General features: G+C 41.3%; 1 protein-coding gene across 3 annotated transcripts in view; it reads right to left on the bottom strand.

Annotated features, from left to right (window-relative positions):
* The window catches only part of Bcap31 (B cell receptor associated protein 31), a 29,654-nt gene that overhangs the window by 16,317 nt on the left and 823 nt on the right, over positions 1-12,514 (bottom strand). Inside the window, exons 1-4 of one of the 3 annotated variants that reach the window (XM_034485287.2) lie at positions 12,352-12,492; positions 11,089-11,224; positions 9,042-9,142; positions 4,069-4,216 (exon numbers count right to left, since the gene is read on the bottom strand). In XM_034485287.2, coding sequence (XP_034341178.1) covers positions 4,069-4,216; positions 9,042-9,142; positions 11,089-11,180 — 341 coding nt within the window. In that variant the 5' untranslated portion in view covers positions 11,181-11,224; positions 12,352-12,492. Of the gene's footprint in view, positions 1-4,068; positions 4,217-9,041; positions 9,143-11,088; positions 11,225-12,303; positions 12,493-12,514 lie in introns of those variants that run through there. The other 2 variants (XM_034485284.2, XM_076918817.1) reach the window with 2 other exon arrangements.

Below are 12,514 nucleotides of genomic sequence, written 5' to 3' on the forward strand. Positions count from 1 at the left end.
CAAAAAAGAATAGTGTCTGTTTTTCCAGAGGACTTGGATTTAATTCCCAGCATCCACATAACAGCTTCCAGCTGTCTATAACCAGGCATGCATATAGCACACAAACACACATGAACACAAGACACTCATACACAGTAAGTAAGTAAATAAATGAATAAAGTCAAGTGTGGTGGTGCATGCATGCCTTTATTCTCACTTAGCACTTGGGAGGCAAAGGTAGGCTAATAATCCCTGTGAGTTCAAAGCCAAGTTGGTCTATAAAAGGAATTCCAGGGGGCTGGTGAGGTGCCTCAGTGGTTAAGAGCACTGACTGCTCTTCTGGAGGTCCTGAGTTCAAATCCCAGCAACCACATGGTGGCTCACAACCATCTGTAATGAAATCTGATGCCCTCTTCTGAGGTGCCTGAAGACAGCTACAGTGTACTTACATATAATAAATAAATAAGCAAACAAACAAACAAACAAACAAATAAATAAACCTTTAAAATAAATTTAAAAAAAAAAGGAATTCCAGGATAGCCAGAGCTACATAATGAGATCCTATCCAGGAGGGAAAAAAAACAAGGCTATCAGATTGTTTGGAATTGGCATTATGAGTCGATGTAAACCACCATGTAGGTGTGGGAATAAAACCTCCTGCATCCTCTGCAAAAATAAGTGCTTTTAACTGCTGAGCACTTTTTTCTGTTTTGCTGTTGTTGTTAGTGGTAGTGGTAGTGGTGGTGATGGTGGTTTCTTTTTTAATACTGAGGACCAAACTACAGGTTCTTTCTTTGACTATAAGCTTTTTGCCACTAATTCAACTAAGCTCTAACAAGCCCCATTCCCCCAAGTTTTTGTGTTCCTATTTAACTCAGTCTTCCCTGCCCTTGATGAACCCTACATGCACATTTATAAATGTCTCATTAAAAATTCAATTCTCACATTCTAGCCAGCCCTATCAGTGTGGCCAACTAGAGAGCTGGGATTCTGAAAGGTCATTCATCTACTTGCTACTTCTGTTAGTGTCTACTTCTTGCCATATCTGCTCATCATACCCTTATCTGCACAGAATAGGCCAAGGGTAGACAGAAAACCTCATATGGTCTCTACCTGAATGGCACTGATCTGCATAGCAGCACACACGTGAACTAGGACTATACTTAATTACACAGGTTAGGCCAACACTCTGACCACACTTTAGCACTGGATCCATGAGAACATTTAGCCTGCAAACACTGCTAAGAATCTTGTTTGATCTATAGAAGGGAGGAATATAACTTACAAAAGTCTACAGTAATTCAGATTCCTTCTTTCTCAAAAGCATACAAACCTTTCTAGAACATGACTTCAGATTGAACTCAAATCTTGCTATTCTAGTCATTTCCCATCCACCCTCTCCCACTTGGCAACTGGAAAGTAAGCATGTTTGTTGCCTTCCAACATGTATCCCATTCTGCAGCTCCTCAAGGATCAGTAGCAGTAGTTCCATCATAAACTGATCATACAGTTTCTGGATATAATTTCATTATGCCTAAAGGAAGTTAAATTGTTTAGAGAAGCTTAGCATTTTGGTAGAGACTTACAAAAAAGTTTCATTCTGTCCTCCAACTCTTTATTTAACATAGCCATGTAAAGCCTGCTTTCTGCCCAGTTCTTTTCATGCAGAATTAACAGCAGGTTTTCACACTCCATACACTGTGTTTGTGTGTGTACATTAGAGATGTCACCTACGGCCTTGCATACAAAATAGGCACTCTGTCACTGAGCTATATACACCCACTAGCCCCATCCTCACCATATTTTTTTTTTTTAAAAAACTCTACACATCTAGGGTATGTGTCAACCTCTCCCAACATTCTCATTTTCTGACTTTCCTAAATTTGAAGATACTAAGCTTTAAGGTGATTAAACATACTACTTTAAGCCAAGCAGGCTAACACATACCTAATAATCCCAGCTACTCAGGAGGCTGAAGCAGATGAATGATAAATCTGAAAATAAGCCCAGGCAACTTGGTGATATCCCATTTCAAAAGCAAAGAGATCTAGAGAGATGGTTTGGTGGCTTGGAGTATCTGCTCTTACAGAGAACATGGATATAATTCCCAGCACCTATATAGTGTCTTAAAACCATTCAAACCCTAGTAATAGAGAGAGGATCTAACCAGAGGCATACATATGGTACACATACATGCATGCAAGCTAAACAGTCATATACATAAATCTAAAAAGAAAATTTTTATGTAAAGCAAAAGATATAGCTCAGTAGTACAATGCATGCCTAGTATGTAAGAGGCCCTGGGTTCAAGCCCTGGTACCACAAAAAATATTTAACACTTACATGGAAATATATTCTTTAAAATGTCTCAGAGTTGAAAGTGAATGTAGTACCAAAGCGCAACGTGGTTTGTGTTTGTGGAGCTCTAAGTTGTACATACATACAGTGATGACTCAACACACTAAAACGCTAAGGAGATATAAAAGTGGACACACACACCCTTATTTGCCTCCACATTTCACTCTCCTCAAGTGGGATCCAGAAAATCCAAGATTATCTGACCTCACTGTTTTCTGGAAAGCTAAAAAGTGAATAGGTAGTCATACTAACGCATAGCGAAGTACAACATGCCAGATGATTAAGAGGGCAAAAATTCCCTTAAACAGTAAATCTTGAGTCTTTTGGCCCAAAGCCAGGTGGGAATTACTATATTTGAAACTAACATGAGAATCCACACTCTCATGGTACCACTGTCTGAACAGTCTCTAAAATTCATGTGTTGAGTTAAATCTCCATTGTGGTAATACTAAGAGGTAGAGCCTATTGGAAAATCATTAAGCTTTGAGGGGTTCTGTCCTCATAAATGGATTAGTATCTTATTAAGGTCCACAGGAAACTAACCTGGGCTTTTTATGTTCTTATCATGTTAGAGTAAGAATAGTGTTCTTCCCCTCCAGATAATGCAGCATCAAGGTACCATTTCAGAAGGAGCAAACAGCCCTTACTAGACACCAAGCCTGTCCAAGCATTGACATGACACTCCCTAGAACAGTGAGAAATACATTTCTTTTTACCACAAACAAATGGACTAAGACAATTAGCCCTGAACTACAGAGCAACCAACACTTCAGGTGTGTTTGTATTGTTATTCTATTGTGTATTTTATTGTTATGTGTCTTGCACATACCAGGCAAATACTTTACTACTAATTTATATTCCCAGCCTATTACTGATATCTTCTTAATACCATCACCTGCCCTGGTCTGAGCATGTATGTCTGTCTACTTCTCTGCTGGCCCTTGGATCAAATAGACCCATGGGTGAAAATGGAAACAGAAAACAGGGTTCTGACTCTAATAGGCATTTTCTACTCATTTGATCTTACCCAATTAGCCATGATTGTAGTCTTGGCAGAGGCTCTCCATTTTGCAAGTATTGTTGAGAAATACTCAAGGCACCACAGGTCACAACACGCTCTTAAATACAAACTTACCCTAGGGAAGGCCCTGAGGACTCTTATCCTTCAAATCCAATCATGCTACTTCTGCCCACTTTACCCAATTCAGTACCCCATATACAAAAGGCCCCAAACCAGTTAGTCCCTTATAAGATGAGGTCCAAAGACCCTTTCCCAGAGAGAAAGCTTTGCTACTTCAATCTACAAGGCAAACAGGGCACATACATTTGACCTACCACAAAATGTGGTAAGATGGAGTCTTCTGCCAAACATGATAGCACACAGCTTTAATTTCATCGTTTGGGAGGCAGAGGTAGGTGGATTTTAACGAGTTTAAGGCCAGCCTGGTTTACATAATGAGTTCCAGGGCAGCCAGTGATGCATATAGTGAGAGTCTCTCTCTCTCAAAAAAAAAAATCCAGTAGAGTCTTCTGGGATTTGTTCTTACCCCCCACCTTCATCTCCTTGCTGCCTCTGGAAGTCAGGGGGCAATTGTGTGGTTTATCAAACACAAACAGGTCTTTGGGCTCAGGACACACAGAGGAGTTAAAGCACAGGAAAAGTCCAAATACAGTCTATATCCTTGGCTAGCCCAGGGCTTCCTCCACAAGCCCCCATCCCTCCCTACTCACAAGGACAGCAGCAAGGAAAAGCCAGCAATATAGAGATTCCTCTGAGCACGGAAAAGCTTCATGTGGAAGTGCTCCATGGCACCTGGATTGTTCTGGAGGTTCACCTTTTCTGTCACATCATCATATTTCCGGATCTCACGTACAGCATCTATGGTAGAGCAGAGATGGCCATTTGGATATCACTTTGACAAGGAAAACAGGTAGGAAGATAAGTCAGACTCTTATCCTTCAAATCCATCTTCTTCATTAGTACTAATTCTATACACACCCTTTATGGAAGGCTTTATCAAAAGTTGCCAGGGCATTTTCCTCTTAACTGTTTACACATCAAGCCCCACCCTACTCTAGTTAGATCATGTGTGTGCACTACAAGATGCTCTTCAAGGTTGAAGCATTGCTGGTAATGGGGACAGACTCCCTTTCATATGATGCTCTTTTGCTACTTGTCCTCTGAACTTCTGCATGCACACTGTGGCATGCATGTGTTCCCCATCCCTAATAAACTGTAATTAAAGTTTGTAAAGACGAATTCATGCTCATCAAAAATTCAAACAACAAAATTGTAAAAAAGAAAAAATCTCTTAATACAGTCAGTCACCTATGGCTGGGTATCTACACATGTAAATACAGAGCTATCAGATTTAAAATCAATTGTCACACTATACTATGCTATCTGCATTGTAACATACATTTGACACTGAAATTATCTTCAATCTGTGTTTCCTATCTATCTTTTTCACAGCAGCTACAAATTTAGAGCAAAAGAATTCTCCTTTACATCCCCTAGAGTCTACCACAAGGCATATAACAGAAAGTCTACTGTTGAGTAAGTAACCTCTGCTCCCACAAGAGCCACTCTAAGATGCATAATGATTTGGCTTAATAATACATGTCCTCAGAATATTTGATCTGTAATGCAGAAATGGAACCTTAGTGTATCTACTAATCTCCCCCATCCCTTACCTCAAGAAAGTGGGAGGTAGAGGCAGGCAGATCTGAGTTTGAAGCCAACCTGGTCTATATAGGGAGTTCCACGACAGGCAAGGCTACACAATGAAACACTACTGAAACACTATCTCCCACTGACAACAACAACAACAAAAAAGAAACATTTTTTTAAAAAAAATCATTAAATAAAAATCTACCTTAAGAGATGGAGATAGTGTTATATACTTATAACACAGGCCTTTGAGAGACTGAGGTATGAGGGTCACAACTTAGTAGTTAGCCAGGGCTATAAGATGAGACCCTGCCTCAAATAACTGAAAACAACAAAATCTACCTGAAGGTTTTTAACACATCTCCATGTGAGACAAGCAAGATCTCACTGTCTGGGTATTGTTCAGTTTGTCATTTCTAGTTTGAGACTACACTACAATGTGCCTGCCCTCTTAGTATCTTTGCATTAAATCTGTGCCACGAAGACCTCTCAAATGCTACCAGTAGGATTATAAACTGGTATAACACACCTGGAAGAAAATAAAAAACATTCATACCCTCAGGTTCAGCTTTGGTATAATTATGGGAGAATACAATACATTATTTTAAAAAAAATTCAATTGCTATCAAGAGATGTCTAAGTGGAAAAAGCACCATCCATATGATTCCAGGTTGTAAATATTTCAATACATAACTAAGTATTCGTGGCAGTTATCTGTGTGATTATGTTATAAGGGATTGTGTTTAATTTTTGTATTTAAAAAATACGCGCCGGGCGATGGTGGCGCACGCCTTTAATCCCAGTACTTGGGAGGCAGAGGCAGGTGGATTTCTGAGTTTGAGGCCAGCCTGGTCTACAGAGTGAGTACCAGGACAGCCAGGACTACACAGAGAAACCCTGTCTCAAAAACAAACAAACAAACAAACAAAAACCGCATTATTTTCATAATTAGAAAACAAGCAAAAAATATTTTGGTTTTTTTATATTGTTACTTATATTTAGAAATCCCATCATTGGGATTTTCATTGTTACTTATATTTAAAAATCCCATCATTCCTTGTCAAATAACCAAGAGGAGACTTGGAATGAGAGACACTTGTGTACTATCAACCCAAGAACAACAGCAGAACCCAGCTCTTCCTCTCAGGTCTTAGTCAATAGGAGTAAACCTACCCCTCTTTACCTCTATCTCTCCAAGAAAGATCTGATCTAGGTTCCTCCAAGTGAGGAAGGGTTCTGGCTGGTGATACCCACTATCTTCACAGTACTGCTATCAACCAGCGCCTCTATCTGTAGGTGTATAGACATTTTTTTCTAGGTTATGCTTTTAAAATTATCTTTATGTGTACAGTGTACACATGTGTATTTGTGTGGGAATACAGATACAAATGTGTCCGAGGACACCTGTGGAAAGAAATCAGAGGACAACCTCAAGTATCAGTCCTTGCTTTCTGCCTTGTTTGAGACAGGACCTGCCAAGTTTCCAGGGATTCTTTTGTCTCTCTGTAGGAGTTCTGGGATTGTAGAGGCTCACATCCAACATCTGGCTTCTTATGTGGGTTCTGGAAATTTGAAATCAAGTCCTCATACTTGCACAGCAAGTGCTTTTAACCACTGAGCCATCTTCCTAGCATACTAGATTATGCTTCTAAGATTAAAGAAGTAGGAAGTTACCAGTCATCAGAACCATATTCATCCCTAGAATTCCCAAGCTGACACCTACAGATCTCCAAAAACAATCAAGTTCTTGGCAGTCAACTAATAACTTCTAGATAAGTCTCTCTCTGGCCCACTAAAATGTACTAGGAAATCAAAGACTTTTTTGGCTCTAGTTAGGGGACACGGCAAGACTGACAAAATAATCCCAACATGTGCCTTGACGCTACATTTCTTGGCTCTACCTGAACTCAAAAGCAAGCATACAAACCAATTAAAAAAATAACTTGTATAGCCTGGCATTTCATAAAGTTCAACTCTAAGCAAGACCTACATACTTCCCATCGGCTCCTATCCCAGAAGCTGCTTAGACCCTAAGTGGAAAAAGCTGCCTCTTGGAATCTTGTTAAAAGCATTTCAAAAGGTTATGTGAGGAGCTGTCATCCAACAGCTGTGCCTGAGACCCTACAGGCCACATCTTGCCTGTTCAGAGAAGTTCTGCCTGTACGAATCCCATCAAACATTAAAGGGAACATTAAAAGGAAATGTCTAGTACTGCAGCTAGTGGATGCACAACACTAACCCACATTCTATCCCACTGTGTTTCTGCTAGGAACTTGAAGGAAGGAGTGCTCTATGCCTAAGTGGACATCACATCTCTGAAACAGGATTCAGTATTTCACAGCAGAATCAAGGAAAGAGGAAGTAGTCCAAGTAGGGAAACATACTTATTGCTTACTATAGCAAAACAACAAACACCCAACAGCCAAACAATAGCTTTACTAGTTCCTTGTCTCTATATGAGCCCACTACCACCTCACTATAAAATGTTCCCCTTCTATCTTTTTTGTTTTTTGAGACAGGGTCTTTCTATGCTGCCCTGGCTATCTGGAAGCCAGATATGTATGTAGACCATATGTATGTAGACCATTTCTATGTAGACCAGGCTGGCCTCAAACTTAGAAAGATCCAAGCAGCCAATGGTGGCACACATCTTTAATTCCAGAACTCAGAAGGCAGAGACAGGTAGATCTCTGTGAGTTTGAAGCCAGCCTGGTCTACAGATAGAGTTCCAGGACAGCCAGGGCTACACAGAGAAACACCGCTTTAAAAACAAAACAAAACAAAACAAAACAAAACAAAACAAAAAAACAAAACACCCACACAAAGATTCACCTGCTATAATGGCATACACCACCACTCTTGTCTCCCTCCATTCTGATACCACCTATCAAAGCCACAGCCTGCCTCTGATCCATTTATCTTTCAAAGTCTTATGGATATGCATATTAATGCTAGAAGGTATAAAATTATACAACTGAAAGACTTGGAAAGACTTTACATCTGTGCACATGCAGAAAGGTCTCAGAACTCTGTCTCCAAGCCATACATAGTTTCAAACACCTAGTTTATTACCTCACACTTTAAGATAAGACAGAACCCACCTTCCACCTAGGCTATTTACTTGGTTGTTAAGTTCTGTACTTGGAAGCCCTGTGTCCCCAGGCATGCTGGTACACATATATATATAACCCCAGTACTCAACTTACTGAGCCAGGAGGATCAAGAGTTTAATGGGCAGTGGTGGCGCACACCTTTAATCCCAGTACTTAGGAGGCAGAGGCAGGTGAATCTCTGAGTCTGAGGCCAGCCTGGTCTACAAGAGTGAGTTCTAGGAGAATCAAGATAGAGAAACCCTGTCTCAAAAAAAGTTTAATGACAACCTAGATTATAGAGTGAGACTCTGTTTCAAAAGAAAAAACAAACAAACTCAAGTGTCTTTTTTAAGATGAGAAAACATCTTAAAACAAACAAAAGCAGCCAGGCACACACCTTTTTAATCTCAGAACTCAGAAGGCAGCAGCTAAATCTCTATAAATTCAAGGCCAGCCTGGTCTACAGAGCAAGTTCCATGACAGCCAGGACCACACAGAGACGACTGTCTCAAAAAAAAAAAAAAAAATAACAACAATGATAAAGGAAAGTAAAAGAAAATAATTTCTAAAAAAAGAAGCTTGATGTCACTTTTCAAGGGAGAAGACCACACTTCTATCTATATGACTAATATGCAGCACTATCTGGATCAGGGTCACAGATCAATTAGCTTCTCTTAGTATCAGTTCTAAAATAACTAGGGTAGGGTACCTCGGTAACAAATGTGGTCACACAAGAGTATATAAAGGTCATTGAGTGTAAGACTGCTATAGGAGCCTCTTGAAATGAAGGTCCTGATAATAACAAGCACTTCCTTAACAGATTATGAAAAGGGCACTTAATGAGTTTGTTTCTGAGAATGCTTGTTTTCCAATGTGACACAGATCTTTAGAAGCCATGACACAGGATCCAGAGAGGTAGCAACCTACTACAACTCACTCACCAATGACCAACAGCACAAGAATGACGATGAGAACCACAAAGAAAGTGTTGCCATAGGTCACTACCAACTCGACCAGCCGGGATTTAAAAATCTTCTGCCATCTGTGAAAGAAATGAAGACAAATATTGAAGAAAATGAACTTCTGCAATCCAAACCCTAAGCAAAATGAAAGGACAACTTGGTACTCTTCTGCAGTGACCAAGAGGCCTGACACAAAATCAGTCTCAGCTACTGCTTATGTCTTTCCTATTTATTAAGTTCAAGAGTATTTAGAAAAAGATGTTTGTGCATGTGCAGAAACACCTGGAAAGTCAGCCTTAAAAAAACACTGGCAGTTTCCAGTAAGGGTAACTTACTTTTCATCATACTTCCCTTTGTAGTAGATGAAATGCCTGCTACAAATATGGTTTTGAGAAAGGGTCTCACTATGTAGATCTGGCTGTCCAGCAACTCACTACATAGACCAGGCTAGCTTCAAGCTCACATATATCCACCTGCTTCTATCTCCCAATGCTAGGATTAAAGAAGTGTACCACTATTCCTGGCTTCCCTTTGTTTAAATGTAACAATCATTTTTTGTTTGGTCTTGACTCCTACCACCCTAGGTTATGAAAAGGAATCTACACTCTCCATCATTTCTATGAACAAATACTTAAGATATAGCTCTCTATAGAGCCTTCAGAAGGAGTTCCATACTGCTAAAAAATCAGTAAGCTAGGCTGATCATGGTGGTACATGCCCTTTAATCCCATCACTTGAAAGGAAGAGGCAGATGGATCTCTGTGAATTGGAGGCCGAACTGGGTATACAATGCTAGTCCCAAGCCTACATAATGAGATCAGATGCAAAGTTAAAAATCAGCAGTTGATTTGTTAGAAACATGACCTGACATGATTCTGAATTTACATTTAGTGTTTTAAGTTGGTCTTAATTAATCTCCCCTTCCTGCTTTTTTCAATTTTTCTATGTGTTGGTGTCTATATGTATATACATGTTTGTGCTGGTGCATGAGTGTGTGAACCTTAAGTGGGTATCTTCTCCAATCATTCTCTACTTTATTTTTTCCAATGGTCTCACTGAACCTAGAGCTTATTGATTCAGCTAGACTGGCTAGGATCCTCCTGATCTTTGCCTCTACCACAATATTACAGAAGTGTGTCACACGTCCTGATTTTACATGGGTGATAGAGATCAAACTCAGATCTTTAGTTTATGCTTGTTCAGCAAGCACTTTACTTACAGAGCCAGTTCCCTAGTCCTTTTCCTTTTCAGACAGGGTCTCATGTAGCTCAAGCTAACCTCAAATTTGCTATGTAGCCAAGATAGGCCTTGAACTCCTAAACCTGCCTTTACCTTCTAAGTGGTGGAACAAAGTTAGTTGTCCTAGAGAGTAGTTCCACCAGGGTTTTGGTCTCTATTTCCTGTGAATTAAATGTCAACATGGGTCTTAGCAAGAAAATCCCTAGGTATTACTAGCTATGGTGATTTTATAACATCCTAATTTAAATGGGAATAGCGTTGATGTACTACAAATGATTTAAAAATTAGTATCTAAATAACTTTTAGCAAATCCGGTTTTTTATTAAAAGGGAATCCAGTTTCATCCTTCATAGGCTGAGGAATGCTCCTGAGCCTACTAAGCAATGCCAGTAGGAGCTAGTTAGGAGGTCAAAAGTCAGCAAATCAGCAGCAATGTAAGCCAATGGTGCAAGTATTCGAGTTTCCACACAACTATCCCCCACAGCCCTGAGGCCCAAGGGTATGCAAGAGAATAGTACTCAAAAAAGTGGAAGACAGATCTTCCTCTACAAAAACCAGAAGACAATGTGCACGGGAAAGCAACTAAAAAGGTGACAAAGCAAAACAGTGTTCAGGATTGGTGATTTAAAAAAAATCATACTCCTGCCACCCTTATTCAAGACAGGTTTTACTTGTTTCCATGTAGCCTCAATCTCAGGGTCCACCAATTCTGCACACAGAAACTATAAGGTTCAGGGTTTGATGGCAACCTCCTCAGATTCTTGCTTTGTTGCCCCACTAGCCATACCTTTTGGGAGAAATGAAGGGAATGCACAGAAGCAACACAGCAAAGACTTCTGCGTAGAGGAAGGTGGCAACAGCAGTCCACTGCAGACTCATCCTGTGACTTAAAGGTTTCCAACAGAGGGATGGGAGCTTGTTTCCTGGCAGGACACAGAAAAAAGCAGGAGGAACCATGAGAACTGGAAAGTCACTGACATCTAATTCAGGGACCCTGGAGGGGCTGAGGTTGCTACTCTGCTTGAGAGCTTTTGAAACCCTGGTTGAAATAGGACTTAACCCAACAGCAGATATTTGACCAATGATGCTAACCAGATAATAAATTTCCCTTGACTGGGACAGTTACTTGGGACCCTCCAGCAAGTGTGTTACTATGACTAGGTACTTTTGTTGATGATTCCTTTCCCCGGGGGAGTCCAAGAGACTCTTAAATACATCTAACTAAGAAAATGTTTCTCATAAGAACAGGAGAACCTTCTCAGTACCCGTCAGGCTCTCTTCCAAGACTAGACGCCTCTGCTGCCGGAGCTACGTGTCTTTCAGTCACTGCTACTTGTGTGACTGCGACTACTGCAGTGTTCATACATGTATCTTCTGCAAACCCCACCACCTAACCCTCTGCACAATAAAGAAGGCCCATTTTCTCTAATGCTTATGAGGGGCAGATAAACCTAGCAGCCTCCAGCCTCCTAAAGCTGCTTTTTGAGAACTAGACAGGCCTTCCAAATGCTCGCACTAATGCACTGGGTGTAAGGCATCCACATACTCTCAAAAGGCCCATAAGAGCGACTCCTAGAGGTCGGGAATCCAGGCCAAAAGCAAATACAGGTCTCCACAGAGCACACTAAGGCCTTACCCAGAGAAAGTTCCAGAACCAGAAAAATCTCTCCCGAAGCCAAAAGAAACCTCCCTGCATCCCTAGTAAGCCACAACGCCCAAGTCCATCGCGCCGGGTGGCCTTCGAGGAGCTGGGCCAACCTGGGCAGCTCTTTGAGGTAGGACTTCTCCACTGGCCCCTATCTTCGCGCCCCCTAGAGTCCCGCTCCACCTGCCTCCACAACATCTCTCTGCCTGGTCCTGACCTAAACTCCCAAGTCAGCCCGGATCCTTACACTTCCCAGAACCCACAGTCTTTCTGGGATGCTCGCCTTCCTCCCTCATGAAGGGACTGGGGGAAACTTCGGTGGTCCGAAAGTCAGCCATGCAAGCGGACCCAGCTTACCGAGTTTCAGCCCACGCGCACGCCCCAACGGAACTACCAAACTCTCACCAATGCTCAGGTCCGCCCCCTAAGCCCACAGCCGGAAACCGGAAACGCGCATCGGGCTCCGCCTACAAGTCATTCTGAGGCCCCTAACGGCTCCGCCCATTGTCGTTTCCCGCCCCGCCCTTAGGCGCGGCCCGTTGCCAAGGTCTTGAAAGGAAGTAGAGCC

This window comes from Arvicanthis niloticus, chromosome X, assembly GCF_011762505.2.
Source record: "Arvicanthis niloticus isolate mArvNil1 chromosome X, mArvNil1.pat.X, whole genome shotgun sequence".
NCBI classification, from domain to species: domain Eukaryota; kingdom Metazoa; phylum Chordata; class Mammalia; order Rodentia; family Muridae; genus Arvicanthis; species Arvicanthis niloticus.